Source organism: Eurytemora carolleeae, unplaced genomic scaffold, assembly GCF_000591075.1.
Source record: "Eurytemora carolleeae unplaced genomic scaffold, Eaff_2.0 scaffold1220, whole genome shotgun sequence".
NCBI lineage: Eukaryota > Metazoa > Arthropoda > Copepoda > Calanoida > Temoridae > Eurytemora > Eurytemora carolleeae.
Window position 1 is genome coordinate 34,616 of NW_019397753.1, and position 19,226 is coordinate 53,841.

At 33.1% G+C, this 19,226-nt stretch overlaps 2 protein-coding genes across 2 annotated transcripts in view; one reads left to right on the plus strand and one right to left on the minus strand.

Moving 5' to 3' along the window:
- The window catches only part of LOC111715773 (glutamate decarboxylase), a 26,391-nt gene extending 16,798 nt beyond the window's left edge, over positions 1-9,593 (plus strand). Inside the window, exons 12-20 of the mRNA XM_023491141.1 lie at positions 2,788-2,866; positions 3,737-3,826; positions 4,151-4,210; positions 5,659-5,715; positions 6,055-6,146; positions 6,190-6,250; positions 6,629-6,728; positions 7,427-7,492; positions 9,293-9,593. Of these exons, the coding sequence (XP_023346909.1) occupies positions 2,788-2,866; positions 3,737-3,826; positions 4,151-4,210; positions 5,659-5,715; positions 6,055-6,146; positions 6,190-6,250; positions 6,629-6,728; positions 7,427-7,482 (595 nt within the window). The 3' untranslated portion in view covers positions 7,483-7,492; positions 9,293-9,593. The remainder of the gene's footprint in view (positions 1-2,787; positions 2,867-3,736; positions 3,827-4,150; positions 4,211-5,658; positions 5,716-6,054; positions 6,147-6,189; positions 6,251-6,628; positions 6,729-7,426; positions 7,493-9,292) is intronic.
- A 6,647-nt stretch (positions 9,594-16,240) lies between these two features.
- LOC111715779 (dynein intermediate chain 3, ciliary) overlaps positions 16,241-19,226 on the minus strand; it is a 16,266-nt gene continuing 13,280 nt past the window's right edge. Inside the window, exons 15-17 of the mRNA XM_023491147.1 lie at positions 18,770-18,861; positions 17,439-17,514; positions 16,241-16,303 (exon numbers count right to left, since the gene is read on the minus strand). Of these exons, the coding sequence (XP_023346915.1) occupies positions 16,241-16,303; positions 17,439-17,514; positions 18,770-18,861 (231 nt within the window). The remainder of the gene's footprint in view (positions 16,304-17,438; positions 17,515-18,769; positions 18,862-19,226) is intronic.

Here is a 19,226-nt window from a genome sequence, read left to right on the forward strand (position 1 = left end):
AGGGAAGGAGGGGGATAGTGGATGGGGAGGAGTGGGGTGTTAACCCCTCAGCCAATAGATTAGTGGAAATATGATTACAAACAATCAGAATAACATAATATTTAGACTGAGTAAAAGTGTTTGATTCAAAAAATAATTTTTTATTTGATTCAAATGTTTCCTATCTTCCCCCACCCCCAAATTTTTTTTTATTTTTTCATTTGAGGTTTTTAGCCAAAATTAATTTCCTTCGCTATTTCTCAATTTGCATTAAAGAAACTGAGTCTCTGTCACAAACATTAGAAAATTTGAATTTTTGGAAAATACTCAATTCCTTTTTTTCCTATTTTTACCTTCCTTGCTACCACTACACACCCCTTTCATTTCCTACTTTTACCTTCCTTGCTACCACTACACACCCCTTTCTCTTTCTACTTTAAAGACGGGCGGACCCCAATATATTCTAGTACATCTTGAAAGATGGGCGGACCCAATATATCCAAGTACATCTGGGAATGACACCCCTGATAAGTGTTCATAAATGGGTGAGATTCTACTTGAACCACACAAACACTCTGAATGTCTATTTTCAGACAGATAGATAGAAATAAGTCCCAAGGAGAAAAATCAAGCCAACCAATTAACTGTATCATACTTATTTTAGACCTTGCAACCTTGGTTGTTTAACAGGTTTGCGCTGTTTATATACATATTATTTCCCAAGGGAGGAAAAGTGAGACCTAATTTACGTATAAATCCCCGGATTTGGTGAAGCCAAGATAAATTGTATTTTCTAGTGGATAAAATTAGATCTTTTTCTTACAACCAGGATATAATAAATGGAGGAATAAATCCTTTTTATTTTCTGTACATTCCGTCCTGTATATATCCCCCCTCCCCAGCTCTAAGTTCCCCTCTTGTCTCTGCCAAAACCAATTGTACCCAGTTTATCCAATAATACTGCTATTAGCCGCATGCCTGCTCCTTTATCCGGGATATACAGCGGGTACCCGGGATATATAGCAAGCACATGGGATATACAGTGGGTACCTAGGATATTTAGCAAGTACCCGGGATATTTAGCAAGTATCCAGGATATACAGCGGGTACCCGGGATATTTAGCAAGCACATGGGACATGCAGCGGGTACCCAGGATATTTAGCAAGCACATGGGATATACAGCGGGTACCCGGGATATTTAGCAAGTACCCAGGATATGCCGCGGGTACCCGGGATATATAGCAAGCACATGGGATATACAGTGGGTACCTAGGATATTTAGCAAGTATCCAGGATATACAGCGGGTACCCGGGATATATAGCAAGTATCCAGAATATACAGTGGGAACCCGGGATATTTAGCAAGTATCCAGAATATACAGCGGGTACCTGGGATTTTTAGCAAGTACCCGGGATATACAGAGGGTACCTGTGATATTTAGCAAGTACCCTCTGTATGGGATAAACAGAGGGTACTTGAGATATACAAGGGGGTACTTGGGATATACAGCGGGTACCATATACTGCTGGTACCCAGTATATACAGTTGGTACCCAGTATATACAGCTGGTACCCCGTATATACAGCTGGTAATCGGTATATACAGCGAGTAAATGGTATATACAGGGGGTACTCAGGATATTTAGCGGATACCGGGAATATATGGTAACCTGGAATATCGGCTACCCTGGATATTCAGTCAGAACCCTGGATATTCAGTCAGAACCCTGGATATTCAGCGGTCACCTGGGATATCCAATATTTGAGTACTTTGGATATACAGCCAGCCTATGCATGCATATTTTGGCCAAGATTAACTGAGTCAGATCTTTCTATATTTCCTTATTTCTTATATCGAACTTCTTGTTCATTTTTTAACCTTTATTNTCTATCTATCTTTATATAGTCCTTCAGCTATCTATCTATATATCCTTCTTTATATAGTCATTCATCTATCCATATATTTTTCTTTCTATCTCTCTATATTTTATCTTTCTATCTTTTTATTCATCAATCTTTCTATCTATCTATCTTTGTATCTATCCATCTTTTTATCCATCCCCCCCCATCCCTCAATCCCCTCCCCCCCTCCATGTCCCTCTCTCCAGCTGTATTTTCATAAAGGACATTCTTCCCTTATTTGTCCAGAATTGCTGGAATTGTTTCTTCCAGATGTTACAGGGGAAATGAAAGGGGATTTCTGGAATGGGGGGATTTCTGAGAAAGAAGAGGGGTTTGAAGGGGAAGGGGAACCTATTGAATTGGTTCCGGTGTGGAACCAGGGTTTAATAATAAGTATGTTTGTGATTGATGATCCATAAATTCTCGGGATATTCTTCTGTCTTCTCTTTTTCTAACCTTTGTTCCCAGTAAACTGTATTCTTTTTTCTTTACTTTTTATCCTGTATCCTGTATCTTATATCCTGTAACCCGTATCCTGTATCTTATATCCTGTATCCCGTATCCTGTATCTTGTATCCTGTATCCTGTATCTTGTATCTTGTATCTATCTATCTATCCTTCTTTATATGTTAACCCCTCAGCCAATAGATTAGTGGAAATATGATTACAAACAATCAGAATAACATAATATTTAGACTGAGTAAAAGTGTTTGATTCAAAAAATAATTTTTTATTTGATTCAAATGTTTCCTATCTTCCCCCACCCCCAAATTTTTTTTTATTTTTTCATTTGAGGTTTTTAGCCAAAATTAATTTCCTTCGCTATTTCTCAATTTGCATTAAAGAAACTGAGTCTCTGTCACAAACATTAGAAAATTTGAATTTTTGGAAAATACTATATCTAGAGCTGATTCTGTAACCTGGAACCCTCATAAGCTTCTTGGAACACTCCTTCAATGCTCTACTCTACACGTCAAGGAATCTGTGAGTAAATTCGTAAACACAATTATTCCGCAAATGTTATTAAATTAATTAATGTTATTTTATGTCTACTAAAAAAGGTTGACAAAAAAACACCTATAATAGTAAATACCTCGAAAGGTATTTAAAGATCTGTTGTTTCCCTTCTCTAATGGATTCCAAGACGTTTAAAGTTTTTAATTGAAATTCCACAAGCATAGAATGTGTTTAAAAGTTTCTTATTAAAAGGGGAGTTTTTTTAAATTTACGTCTTGCTAGCTAGACATAACCTCAGAAGTACTTTTATGAAAAGAAATATAAATTAAAAACATCACATTTTGAAATAATATCTCTCTGAAGCTTCCCCTGCATAAAATAAATCTCCCCCTGGCAAAATGTTCCATTGAAATCCGCAGCTGGCATATTAAGGACAAATTCCTTCCAGAAATAAATGCGCTTTTTAAACAAATGTTGTAATTGCGCATTTTAAACGTAAAGTCATCATTTTATCGTTGTACAGTTAACACTAATCTGTACAGTGTACACTAATCTGTACAGTGTACACTAATCTGTACAGTGTACACTAATCTGTACAGTGTACACTATTATGTACAGTGTACACTAATCTGTACAGTGTACACTTATATGTAGAGCGTACAGTAATCTGTACAGTGTACACTAAACTGTACAGTGTCGATTAATCTGTACAGTGTACACTAATCTGTACAGTGTACACTAATCTGTACAGTGTACACTAATCTGTACACTGTACACTAATCTGTACAGTGTACACTTATCTGTACAGCGTACAATAATCTGTACAGTGTACACTAATCTGCAAAGTGTACACTATTTGTACAGTGTACACTAATCTGTACAGTGTACACTATTCAGGGATTACTGATCAGCTGTAACCAGATGTCAGCTGACTACTTGTTCCAAACTGACAAGTGTTATGACGTCACATTTGATACAGGGGATAAGGTAAACAAACAAACAAACAGAAAAATTTCGAAAATAAGTTTTTGAAGGTTTCTTTTTTTATTGCACTTTTAATTTGTTCTTAAATTTAAGATTCGCTTAACCTTTATAAAATTAATTTTCTTTTTTTCTAGATTTAGTTTTTGATAAAAAGTGAACAGTCCCATTGATGTAAAGCTAACTCTATTTATTTATCTACTCTCGTAAATTTCCTCATGTAAAGCCGAGGCTTACAGTGCCGCCAGCCTCAGCTATGTCAGCCTCTGATTGGTCAGATCAGCCTCCGGTTCATTTTTTGGCGGCAGATGCATCACATGTTTTTTTCAGGTCATCCAATGTGGAAGACACAACGATATTTTCAAGTTCTGGCTTCAATGGCGCTCAAGGGTAAGTCGTTTTTGCTGCACCAAAAAGGATATCATTTTCTAAAAAGGGGGCGGGGTTGAAGGCCGAGTTAGGGATAATGCCAAAGGCCATGGTTCACATGGGAACCGAATGCTGCTTCTAGGATTGTTTAAGACAGTATTATTTGTTTATATTTCATTGTCTATGATGCACCTAGGTATATATCTAGGTTTTTATTTGTCAAGGAATATATCTATGTTTTTATTTGTCAAGGTATATATCTAGGTTTGTATTTGTCAAGGTATATATCTAGGTTTTTATTTGTCAAGGTATATATCTAGGTTTTTATTTGTCAAGGTATATATCTATGTTTTTATTTGTCAAGGTATATATCTATGTTTTTATTTGTCAAGGTATATATCTATGTTTTTATTTGTCAAGGTATATATCTATGATTGTATTTGTCAAGGTATATATCTATGTTTGTATTTGTCAAGGAATATATCTATGTTTGTATTTGTCAAGGTATATATCTATGTTTGTATTTGTCAAGGTATATATCTAGGTTTTTATTTGTCAAGGTATATATCTATGATTGTATTTGTCAAGGTATATATCTATGTTTGTATTTGTCAAGGAATATATCTATGTTTGTATTTGTCAAGGTATATATCTATGTTTGTATTTGTCAAGGTATATATCTAGGTTTGTATTTGTCTAGGTATGTCTAGGGTTGTGTTTGTCTAGGAGATATCTTTGTTTGTATTTGTCAAGATATATATCTATGTTTGTATTTGTCTATTGTTTAAGGTATATCTGGGTTTGTAACTGTCTATTGTTTAGGGTATATCTGGGTTTGTAACTGTCTATTGTTTAGGGTATATCTGGGTTTGTAACTGTATATTATTTAGGGTATATTTGGGTTTGTAACTGTATATTATTTAGGGTATATCTGGGTTTGTAACTGTCTATTGTTTAGGGTATATCTGGGTTTGTAATTGTATATTATTTAGGGTATATCTTGGTTTGTAACTGTCTATTGTTTATGGTATATGTGGGTTTGTAACTGTCTATTGTTTAGGGTATATCTGGGTTTGCAACTGTCTATTGTTTAGGGTTTATCTGGGTTTGTAACTGTCTATTGTTTAGGGTATATCTGGGTTTGTAACTATCTATTGTTTAGGGTAAATCTGAGTTTGTAACTGTCTATTGTTTAGGGTATATCTGGGTTTGTAACTGTATATTATTTAGGGTATATTTGGTTTTGTAACTGTTATAATATTTAGGGTATATCTGGTTTTGTAACTGTATATTATTTAGGGTATATCTGGGTTTGTAACTGTCTATTGTTTAGGGTATATCTGGGTTTGTAATTGTATATTATTTAGGGTATATCTGGGTTTGTAACTGTCTTTTGTTTAGGGTATATCTGGGTTTGTAATTGTCTATTGTTTAGGGTATATCTGGGTTTGTAATTGTATATTGTTTAGGGTATGTCTGGGTTTGAGAATCAAATCAACCGACTAATGGACCTCACAGCGTATCAGGTAATAAAAACTCAAATATTTTTTTCTCTCGAAAGGCCAAAAATAAAAACAGTTGGTGATATCGTTTTCATTTTGATTGAATACATTTTGATTAAAATTTCTGTTTCTTGTGGAGCATCTTAAATGGACTGTAAGCGTAATTTCAAGCGAATCTTCAAGCAAAGATGACAACGCCCGATTTACGGAATTAAAAAAATACAAACACAGAACACGATAATATCTCCCACATTATTTATCAGATAAAGGCTCGAGGGTACTGTTGTGCATACAAAATCTCAAAAAACTTATCTAATCTTTTCAATTCAGAAAGACAAATCTTGGTAAATATTTTTAATTTAGGTCAAGAAAATGAAAGAGAAACCCTCACTTTTCTATCTGATCATACCAGACCCAGAGTGCACCAACGTCTGTTTCTGGTATATACCAGAGAGGTAAGAACACAATCACCAGATTTTGAAACCTATTATTAATCCCATACGAGAAGAGGGATAAATGGTGGCAGGATGAGCTGGGGAAAGTGACCGCTAAGCTCAAGGTGAAGAATTTAATTCATTAATTCATCAATTCTTCTCAAAATCATGCATTTTCATTTCATTGACAAAATATTGATTTTCTGAAGACTTGAAGTGTCCTCTCCTTTTATAGAATGGGGGACGTTCGATTTAATGCGGTATCTTTGTATGATACATCCTTGTTAATAAGATGAAAATTTAATTTTTTTAAAACTGACTTGCGGATTTATGCCTTATAAAGACAAGGAAGAAAATTAAGATAGAATCACGGCGAAGGTTTAAACGGTACCATTGTGAATGGAGGGTTCCCAAAATATTTGAATATTCATTTTTAATTATTTTTGAAGTTCGCTAAAAAATGATTGCAATGATAAAACCCTAAGTTGTTGTTATTATTACAGGGACGTATGATGAAAGCTGGTTCTATGATGATCAGCTATCAACCTCTCGGCGATCTACCAAACTTCTTCAGATCAATTATCTCTAACCAGGCACAGACAGGTCTGGTCATACAATGGTCGGCGTTTATATCACTACAATGAAAACAACATATTATCATTAATTGCTTATCAATGCTTTTACATGTTAACAAAGAGAAGCTGCTAATTGACAACTTCTCTTTGTTAACATGTTTATATGTCTTTGCTGTTTGAAAGCTTGGTAGAAATCAAAATAAAAAGTCGTCTTCATTGTATTGATATATATACGACGATTTTAGACAATTTTGGGGGATTTTGTTCAGGTCTTGACCTTAGAGTTGACCTCATTAACTCACTTATACTTTTTGTAGCACTAAACATTAACATTTTAGAATTATATTCAACGATTTTTGCGTCAGAGCACTGTTAACCAAAGTGTGTATACGCTCTGACCCAAAGATCAAGATTTTTCCAAATTCCTCTTTTAAGTTTAAACTCTGAAGTTCCAGAGCTATAAAAAAGTAAATTGGTTATTTCAAATCAATATCCAAGGAGTTACGACATTTCAAATGCTTATGGAATAACTTTCATAGTTGTCATGTATTCTGTTTTAAAGGGGTCGAAATGTCAGAACCAAAATTATATTGAAAGAAAAATTGAAATAAAAATTAAACCTAAAAAAAGGGGCGTGATAATTAAGTTGCATTTCTTTGTAATTGAATTCTGAACAAAATGAAGTTGTTAGACTTTTTGTGTTTTCTTCAAAATATTTTTATTTAGAAATTGACGTTGACTTTATGCTGGAGGAGTTGGATAGATTGGGTAAAGATCTCTAAACAGAATTTGGTAAAAAAATTTTATTTTTTTTCAGAAATATTAAATCATTAAATTAATTAGTGATGGGCGCGTTCGGCTTTTTTTCATTTCGTCGTTTTATTCGTGAACGACCTTCGTTCGTTTTTTCCAATCGTTAAAAAAATAGATTTCGTTCGTTCTCAAAAGAATCGTTCATTATTCATCAATTTTGTTCGTTTCTCACTGATCGATCGTTCAGTAAAATCTTTCGTTCAATAAAAAATACGATCGTTTAGTAAAAATACTTTAAATCGTTCATGAACGATCAACAGTTTGTTTTAGTTTTACTCGTTCGTTAAAAAAACGATAGCTAACACGCCAAACTAAAGTAAATTGACCCCCCCCCCCAGCATATCCTGGTTTTCAAGTACCCCAGCAGGGGTAGGGTTAACACCCTACAAACCCTACAAACTACAGTTAATTGCTTGAAATATTGTAATCTCAAATATTTTAAATCATGACTCCTTTATTGCAGAGCTATTGAGAACTCCTTTATTGCAGAGATATTGAGAAGTACAAAAATGTTTTGAATTTCTTTTAAATTTTCTATTTTTATTCTTGTGCGTAAAATCAAAACTTGAGAGCTATGAAGTCACAAAGGCGTTCCAGTAATGTCGCATAAAATTGACCTTCTCCGTCTGTTTGGTTTGCAGTGTTATATATATATATATATATAGAAATCTCTTGATATATTACTTGAATTAAAATGTTCAAACTAATTGATTAAAATAAGAGTTGACAGATTAAGTGAAGTTAGCGTGGTGGAACAAATTAAACCCCAGCTGGGAAATACAGGGTGTCCCACGAAACACGACAATAGCAAGACTAATTGTAGGCCGTCAATGATTTGCAGCCTTTATTCGTAAGCCTAATTTTAGAAGTAAAATTCTTGAGTTAAAAGTACCCCTAGTCTTGAAATTTCCAAAATGTGGTCTGCCTTTTAGTGCTTTCAATATTATCGAGGAAATAAAATGAAATTGAAATCTGAAAAATTCTTCATATCTCCGTTAATATCGAAAGCACAAAAATGGCAGACTTTTATTTGGTTATTGTTTCAAGTTGTCTTGCTATTGTCGTGTTTTGTAGGACACCCTGTACCATTAATTACAATTCACAATAGAATCTGAGCTGAGAACTTTTGAATTGAAGAATTCAGTTTAAATCCTTTCTGTCCGCCCCGGGACAATCCTTCTCTTATTAATCAAATTCCCAAATTGGGACTGTAAATGCAACTTCACGTGAATGTGAAATCCCAATTAAATATCCCAATTAAAGAGGTGCATTTCCGATTCACAACGGGTACCCAACTTAAAATGGGTTGAATTCTGTCAATTTCCTTCAGTTGCATTTCTAATTGTCAAGTCTCTTATACGAAAAACTGGTAAATTTCCAGATAGAAAATCTAGAATAAGTTTATAATTTTGGTTTAGGCACATATACACAGGATTTAAAAGTGCCATCGTGCCTCGTAAGTCTGACATGCGCTCTGTACAATTAAATGGTTAATTAAATTACGCCTACAGTCACAATGAGTTTTACCTGAGATAAAGCTGTAGCTCTCAAAATCCTTAATTTTTCTCGATGTAATTGTATAATGCATTTACGGTGTACACTGTACAACTGGTTCATTACGAAATTAACCACATTTTGTGTAAGAAGAAATAAATTTCCACCCTCCCCCCTCCCATACAAAAAAAAAACTAGGAACACTATTAAAAAATGTAAGTTTTGAAATTGAAACTTTATTTGGCATAATTATAAAATTCAAAATTAAATCTGTATTTTTTTCAGATTGTTTGAAGGAAGACCAAACTAGTCGATCCTAGGATCTAGAACTTTATATATTCATACTTATTTGTGCGTCCCCCCGGGCAACTTGTGCTTTTGCATACGACGCAATTGATGTACTAAATAGATACCCATGTCTTTGTTTATACTTGTTGAAGCAAAACGCGGAAAAGCGTCAAAAATGGAAAAAATATATTTGTTATCAATGGATTAAATACTTAAGATTGTTTATGTTAAAGAATCCAAATTATAATCTAAAATAGATTTTAAATTCTGTTGTGAAAAAAAGGTTGTGCCGACATTTAGTCATTTTAATTGATTGAGAAAGGTGATCATTATTTTTTTTATTATGTTAAGAATTTAAAATATTTATTTAGTATAATGTATAAATGATTATATTTTATTTTCTGTTAAATATTTAAAAACTATTTATATAATTTACTTCTTAAACCGGTTTTAACAAAAAGTTTATGTGTTAAAATATTTTTCTTTGATTTTATTGATTTTATTTAGAGTTTGTAAAAACCTAAGATGTCCAACATCGGCTTTCATGGCGCTTTGTGCAATCCGCATAGAGTGCCGCGTACAATTATTCCGCCATATTGCCGGAATTTTAATAATTCATCAAAATGTATTAAAACAAATTTGCTTTCAAGAAATGACCAATTTGCTTTCAATCTCTTGTATCGTAAAATTTCAAGCCACAGGGTGAAAGAATTAGAGAAATAAATAAGTTGATATGTTCTCGTTTTATCCGTTCTCCCTGTTATATTATATTTAAAGTATGTTTATGTTCAACTAACGCAACAAAATGTTACAATGTCTTCCATTGTTCAGAGCTAAACACAAAGTTAAAAATTCATTTTTTAACTTTTGCTTTCTTGCTCTTGATCAACCATTGTCTACGCATATCTATAACTGTTTTTAGAAACAAATTGAATTTTATATTTTGAAATTTGGTTTGATTAATTGCTGAATTTGGTTTAATTATAGTAGTGCACGTTATTATTATTGTAATAAAGTTTAAATGTGAGAATAAACATGAATAAAGGATTATACTTTAATGCTCTAGTTTAAAGAAAGGTTTGATTTTTAAAAACAATGTTTACACAACATGAATATAATAAACAAATTAACAAGTTCAAAAGAGGGAGAAGGCTGGGGTCATACACCTGCTATACCCAGGGAATAGGAATAAAGGGAAAGGAAATGGCGCTGTTCTGGCATGAGAAAGCCAGTCGCACTGCTTTGCAGACAAGTTCGGTAAACCTTACACACACTCTTTTGGTACAGAGACACAACATGACTACAGTCAAGGAAGTTGCAGAACAATGTCAATTATAATTAAGCTTAAATAACGACTAGTTTATTGTAAACTTTAAGCCAAATTTTCATGCAAAGAATATATAAATATTGAATAATGTATTACATATACATAATATGACCTCCAAAATGACCACTTGGAGGTCAAAAAGGTCAAAAGTGCCGTCGACGAAAATGTTAATGACATAAGAATAGTAAGAATGGATTCACCATGTGGATTTGCCCCTATTTCGGTACCCATGACGGTATGAGTGCTCCATTGATATAATATGGCCTCCAAAATGACCATTTGGAGGTCAAAATGGGCAGTTGTGACCTCGGGAGTAAAATTTTCGAAAAAAATGATTGAAAATGGATTTACCATGGGCTTTTACCCCTGTTTAGACACACATGACGATGTTTGTGTGCTATTAATATAATTTGACCTCCTAAAATGACCCCTTTGAAATCAAATTTGCGGATAATGACCTCGGTGGTAAATTTTTTCAAAAACCAATATCATTGTTGAAACATGAATATGCTTTTACCCATAAAACGATACCTTGGACGGCTTGTGCTCTCTAAGACATAAGTTTACATTTATGAATGTGTTCTTTTTTTGCGTGAACAGTCCCTTAGAAGGCCCCATGAAAGAAAATTACAACATTTTTGGCCTACCTAACTACCTAATACCTTGAACCTATCATATAAATGGACTAATAACAAATGAAAGCGTGAACATATCATTTCTAAAGTAAAAATATTATTAATTAAAGTGATGACTTTTTAAAAGTTTTTTTTTTGCAATTTCAGATTCACAAAAAATGTTGTATTTTTGTACCCTGGTGGGTTAGATAAAAAAATTTGATTGAAATAGCGAGCTGTGTATTGTACCAATTGATTTCAAAAAGAAAATTTAAAAAAAATTATTTTTGTGGTCTGGGCAAGGTTCGTACGGAGATACCCGTATCTCTCTTTTCGTTTTTTTTAATGCATATTTTTATTTTTAGATTGCTCTAGCTCCAAAAGTAATAATCGCTGATCCAAAATTTTAGTTAAAAATGAAACCTAAGACTAACAGCTTATGATTTTTAAAAAAAATTTTGACAATCTTTAAATTTTTTCATACTTTATGAACGAATGAAAATGAGACGTGAAAAATCGAAAAATTGAAAAATCCGGGAAATCGATTTTCGACTTACGCTCAAATAATTGGTTGTAACAAAAAAAGTATGAGGCTTAGAAAGAAAAATTTCACATCATGAAATAACTGAAATATAGAGCTTTCGAATGACACCTTGATCGTAAAAATTGAACGAAAATTGTTTCCTCAGTTACTAATACCCCTACTGCACAGTTTTTTTTGAGACACCCTGTATATTAAACTTATTTTTAAGTAAACAATTAACAATAAACAAATTTACTCTCCTACTGTACAAATACCGAGATTCGTATGTACTGTATATACTTACAGTACACCAGTACACACTACACACGAATTCGGTTCGGTAAACTTTACACACACTTTTTTGGTACAGACACACACACATGACATTTCCGCCCCTTGGCTAAACCCCCTGGGGGTTAAAACAAAGTCCGATGTTTAACAATTATTGAATAAATATTGATTGTTTGTTCATTTATAAGGAATATGACATTAGAAAGTTAACAACTTTTAAAAATGTATTCCAGAATTAACGCATTTCTTTCTGTAATTTTCACATTTTTGAATGTTATGAATCTTTTATTAAAGGGAGTGACCGGCTAAGTATGGTAGTTGGATTGAATATGCAGTATATTGTGGACGAATTCTTTAGAATTTATTTGAGACATAGAACGTTTTTACGATGTATAATCTCTGAGTTTGATCGCAAAGTCGACTTTCAAAATCATCTTTTTGAGTGGATGGTGGATACGTTTGAGAATTTTTCTTTATATTATTAAATAACGACGACAAAGTTTACTTGGGCATTAAAACAATATAACTCTTAAAACTTTTTCCGAAGGGTCACGTGAATGAACTGTCGCACGAGGAGAGGCGCAAGTACTCTAATTTAGATATTTAGATAACTTTAGTTTTACCAAGGTTGTATAATAACATGGGTTACTCTCGATGCGCTCCAATGTACAGAAAATGTCGCCTAGATAGATAACCTAATATGACGTCACTGATTATAGAGGCGAGAGTGACGTCATATTAGGTTTTTATCTATCTATCTTAGAAGACGACATTCCGTACATTGGATCGCATAGAGAGCAACCAACCTCTTTATACAACCTTGAGTTTTACAGTGTTAACAAAAACTAAGGAACGAATTTTGCCTTTTCTTTCCTCTTCGGAAATGATGCAAACGAGTTTGCAATTTTGTAATTTTCTAAACTAAAATTTGTCTAAAAACTTTTAATTATATTACTTCCAAACCTGTAAGAACTTTTATCTCTAAACAAAACTACAGGATGTCCCAAAAACATGGGAATTCAGTGACTAATTGGATATCGTCTTTGTTATTTATTAGCATTGTAATACCTAATTTCAAAAGCCATAATATTATTATGTCTGCTAGAGTTTATTTTATGAAAAGGGTAAAAGACTGTAAAGATGTGTAATGTCTCCGCAAGATGAACAGTGAACTCTGTTTACATAGCAGACGAAACTCTTACAGATTACTGCTTTCTCAGTAGGTATTACTATACTAAATCAAAGAATTATATAAAAGACGATATCGAATTTTCTCACTGAATTCCCATGTGTATTGGGACACCCTGTATTTGGAGACCCCAATAATAATCAAATCAGGAATATTCATAAATATTTTTTTATTTTCTCTGTTAAATATGTTTTTATGATATACAGTGTTATCCACAAAGGTTGAGACTTCAGAGACGATTGTACGGAAATTAGTTCCCCTTCTTACATTCAGGGTTCCTTGCAGCTGCAGGTCAACACTGACTTATTTATGTACTTGATCATTTAATAAACCATTCAGGGTTCCTTGCAGGTCAACACTGGCTTATTTATGTAATTGATCATTTAATAAACCATTCAAACACTAAATTGAAGACAGAAACGAAAAGTCAGGATGTAAATTGTCATATTTTAAGCGTTTTGAGTCTCATCCTTTATGGTTAACCCTGCATTATAGCAGAAAATTACAAATTTGTCTTCTATCCTCTGCTACAATCTTTATCCTGTTCCTTCCTGAAAAAAGTTTCATATTATTCTAGAGAAACCTTTACTTAATCATATCTGTCTGTCCGTCTATCTGTCAATATGCTAGAGAAACCTTAACTTTCATATCTGTCTGTCCGTTTATCTGTCAATATGCTAGAGAAACCTTTACTTTCAAATCTGTCTGTCCGTCTATCTGTCAATATGCTAGAGAAACCTTTACTTTCATATCTGTCTGTCCGTTTATCTGTCAATATGCTAGAGAAACCTTTACTTTCAAATCTGTCTGTCCGTCTATCTGTCAATATGCTAGAGAAACCTTTACTTTCATATCTGTCTGTCCGTCTATCTGTCAATATGCTAGAGAAACCTTTACTTTCATATCTGTCTGTCCGTCTATCTGTCAATATGCTAGAGAAACCTTTACTTTCATATCTGTCTGTCTGTCTATCTGTCAATATGTTTGAGAAACCTTTAATTTCATATCTGTCTGTCTGTCTATCTGTCAATATGAGCCATCTTACATTGTTGATTTTTTTTTATGAACGAAACAACAAATGTTTACAGACGACTGTACGGTATTTATTCAGCCTTTTCCCTCACATTGATAGATCCTTTCTGCTTCAGCTTTACGCCTTTATCATCAGGAAAATACTTAAATATACCATTTATAGGGAAAAACCTAATTTAAAAAAACGGGAACATTTGAAAAGTTTTAAAAGTGCGCATCATACTCCTGGGTAAAATGTAGTATCTAGCAAGTTAAAAACATTTTAATGGGTTACCCCTAGGGTTTCCAGCAAAATGAGGAAATCGAAAATTTTTGCTTTTTCCGCGAAATTCCGCTCTAATCTCTTTCGCAAAAGAAAAAAATGCGAAAATTTCGCAATAAATTGCTAAAATTTCTTTTTGTTTCTTGAAAATTTCGCACTTATTGGAGAAACAGATTTTTTCACAAAATGCCTCATCGTTTTCGCTTCCTATCGCAAATTCCTTTTCGCGAAATTTTTTCATACGGATTAAATGTATATAAGAAATAAGAAAGAAAAGATTCCGTAAAATCGTTTTTAAAAACGCATAGTTTGATGGTAGCCCTGCAGCATCAAGACAGTATTGATTTCATTAAAGAGATTTAAAGGAACTGGAAGTGTAATTTCAAGTGACCCTCCATGCAAAGATTCCCAACAGTACATTTAAAACCTTTATCTGATTAATACTTGGGAAGAAATTGTGAAAAATCATTATTAAAAATAATATTGGTTTTCAAAATTATAAACTTTGATATCTAAATCATGCTTGATCAGACCAAGGTACTAATGCAAGGAAATTTAATTGCAGTTGCGTATACTCTGCGTACATATTGAAACAAGTTCTCTCTGGAAGGAATTTGTAAACAAGAATAGATGCATCAGTGTTCGTCTAGTATCCGAGGAGGATAAAAGCATTTACTTTTGATAATTTTGATAATTCACATAATAGTTTCCTATGACCAGAATATTTCATAGATTATTTTTGTGAAAATTGATCCCATGTCAGGCTGTGACATCCGTCTTGTGTTTACTTTTCCGCCCACAGACAGTACACTGCAGTTAAAAAAATGCGTACACCTCTGAAATAATTTTCCTTGCATTAGAACCTTGGATCAGACATGGGTTTAAATTTTGTTTGTGAACCAAGGCATTGTATACTCTTTGCATTGAAGTTCGCTTGACATTACGCTTACAGTCCTTTTAAGGCAAGCAACGTTCTTAAGGAAAAGAGAAAATCGGAAACTTAAAACTAATTATACCAAAATACAGTCGATCTTAAAGTCGTCTTCAAAAATGTCGTCTTAGATGATTCAAACTTTTTACTTTATACCTCAAGTTCAGCAGTTTTCTCGACTGCTTCTTTTCTGTTGGCAGCTCTTAATTCTTTTTCCTAGAGTTAAAATAATATTGGAAAAATATTGTCCAAATATTATTATTAAAATTGTAAAATTGACTGTGGTCCGTAGTGTACTTTTGCGTAAACCTTGTATTGTCATTTTAATTCATTGCCAAATGTTATGCTAAAAAATTAAACAGTCTTTTATTTACGATAAATATAATGTATTTGCATTCTTTTTCTAAATTAGAATAAAACAATTTGTGTTTTACTTAATAACTTCATATTTATGCTTTGTATCGATAAGCCTACAGTACTTTACATTACATACAGAGTTACCCAAAAAGAATGAGACTGTAAAGACGACCTAAAACTCTTAAAATATGACGATTCTAAGGGTAAATTAAGTCTACGGTATTGAATGAAGTCTTCAATGACTTATTTAACTACTTTGCAGCGAAAAAAAGTTTACCGTTGCCGAGAATCATGAATTTAAAGAAAAGGACAATGTAAACTTCGTACAATTGGGAAAACGAGGAAAAAAACAAGAAAAAAACGACAGTTATAGTTTCTTTTTACCCCGAAAATATTTAGAAAACCATGAACCATCCTTTTTACCTTCCTCCTCCTCCTCCCAGTCCTAGAATCCCTTTAGTTTTCTCTTTCAGGCGAATCTCCTAAAATCAATTTAATATAAAAATCTTTCATATTAATTTTTCTAAATTGTCTGGCTATTAGAGAGACTGAATACGTAATTTAATGTACCGCCACATTTAAAAAGAGTAGCATGTCTTCTTCACAATGATGACCGGAAATATTTGTCTGAACAAATTTGAATCAGATATCCATGTTTTTCTTTTAAAAACAGATTATTTTCAAAAGTGACCTTTGAACAAAAGTGACATGAGCATTTCTATTCCTGAAACCTCGGAGGAATTATCAGAATTAAACACTGAAAAACAATGATATCTTCACGATTATTGATCAGATAAAGATGTCGAGAGTCGTGTTGTGAATCGGCGGGTTACTTGAAATTACGACAAAAGTCTGTTTAAGGCTTTTGTTTGTCTGTTATGGTGTCTGTTTGTTTCCAATAAACGTCAAAACAGCTAAACTGATCGGGCCCAAATTTTGTGTGGGACCTCATGTGACCCCAGGGAAGGTTTATAAATGATCAAAATTTCAAAAAATTGTGCTTAAAAGTTTTATTTTTTGTAAAATTTTGAAAATGCGCAAAAATATAATGAAATCCGCAAACTTGTTTGTTTGTTTTTGTTTTATACTGCACAAAGAGAATATGCTCACAATTAATAGTCGAAATAGCTAAGGCTAAATTTGTAAAATTTTATTTAAAACTTTTTAATTATAAGATTGCTTATAATCATTTATAGATCTAGATATTATTCTAAAAACAATTAAAAATTAGATTTATATCTTTCTATTTCTTAAAATTGGTGGAGATATGAAATAATTCCTTGGGTATAAGGATAGAATTCCTTGGGTATAAGGAACCTTTGTATGGAAATGTGGATTGAAAAGAATACATCAGATTACCAATTTATTATTGGATTTCTTTAACGAGGTTTGCCTGCTTATTGCGACACTCTGTGCCATGTTTTTGATACACCATGTTTTATGTTTATTTGGACATCCTTTACCATGCTGATGAATGTTTTTCGGGAATCCCAGTATCATGTTTTTCGGGACACCCTGTTTTATGTTTTTCGGGACACCCTGTTTTATGTTTTTCGGGACACCCTGTTTTATGTTTTTCGGGACACCCTGTATCATGTCTTTCCGGACACCCTGTACCTTGTTTCTTGCTTCTAGAATTTTCTCTCTTCTTGTTTCTCTTTCAAACATGGCGGTTACAGAGGCTTTCTCATTCCTTGGAAATACAATAATAAAAAATATAAGCTGCGATGTATGAATGTACTATATGTTTCTATAAATATAGTATATCTATATATATAGTATTCTCTGTCTGTTTGTTTGTATGATGATCATAACTCAGGAACTTCTGACCGATTTGCCTCTCATTTTGATTAGAGAACTCAGGAACACGACGGGAATGTTCCGAGCTTGGTTTTGAGATTCTAAGTTGAGTGGGTCGACTTTTATTGGGAAAAATAGCTAAAACGTAATTTAAGACCAAGTGCGGGTTAACGGCAGGAGTTTCTATAATTAACAAGCTAGTGAATTTATGATGTGCTCAATGTGGTATCTCAAATGTGCTCTCTCAATGTGTAATCTAAATTTGGAATTACAATGTGCAATCTTAATGTGCAATCTCAATGTTATATCTCAATATACGATTTCAATGTGAGATTGCAATATACGTCCTAAATGTGCAATCTCAATGTTTTATCTCAATGTGCGTTCTGAATATACAATATCAATGTGCAATCTCAATGTTTTATCTAATGTGCGTTCTGAATATACAATATCAATGTGCAATTTCCATGTGCAATATCAGTGTGCAATCTCAATGCTTTATCTGAATGTGCGTCCTAAATGTGCAATATCACTGTTTTATCTAAATGTACTTCCTAAATGTGCAATGTTTTATCTTAATGTGCGTCCTGAATATGCAATATCAATGTTCCAGTTTCCTTCCCAGGTTATTTGAAGTTGAAGTTATAATAATTTATTTGAAGTATGGCAATTAACAAAATTCAATGTGTTCTTGCCAGGCTACATTTGTTGCATAACACGTGCTGGGTCTACTCTTCATAGGATATTCCCCTAGATAAATTAGAATAGATTGTTCATGCAGACTGTAAAGCTGAAAATTGTACAACCCCGTGTACATCATGAACTCGTCATTTGAAAGGGTCATTGAATACGTTTTACTTCTCGGGGTCAATCTGTAGAGTATCTTTTTTTTACTAATTTATTTAAAGAAGTTTAATAAAAACTAGGCTTCTCCCATAAACTATTTTAGCTTTTAACCCTAAACAGGCTTGGCCGGCCCTATAGTTTTTTTGTCCTAGCACTCTCATTTTTGTGACTTTTAATGAATAGTTGCTCTAATTTATCTAGGGATATTCCATACTGGACAGTACATTCAAATGCATATACACTACAGTACATGGTGTACCGACACGGATTATGTGACTTTTAGAATGAAATATATAACATACTTTTGGCTGACACTGAGACTCTCACTGAGCTCTATGATACTGGTACTACCGTTATTGCATCCAATTGCCACCAGACACCCCTGTTCATGAATCTAGAAACAAGATATACAGGATTTATGTCAACAAAACATTTTGTGTCTTTTCAATGCTTATTAAATTTTGCTAGTTTTCTTTTATCTAAACTAAACCTACTTCACTAAATTATGCTGCAATTCATAATTTAGTACTTTCCATTTTATCAACATTTTTTCCTCTATGTATTCTCTAAGCCCTCGGGATTATGATAAATGTAAGACTAGCTGTGATGTGTAGGAAAAATAAAGTGTAGTAAACAGGAAGAGTAGGACAAATGAAGTGTAGGACAAATGAAGTTTAGAACAAATGAAGTTTAGGACAAATGAAGTTTAGGACAAATGAAGTGTAGGACAAATGAAGTGTAGGACAAATGAAGTGTAGG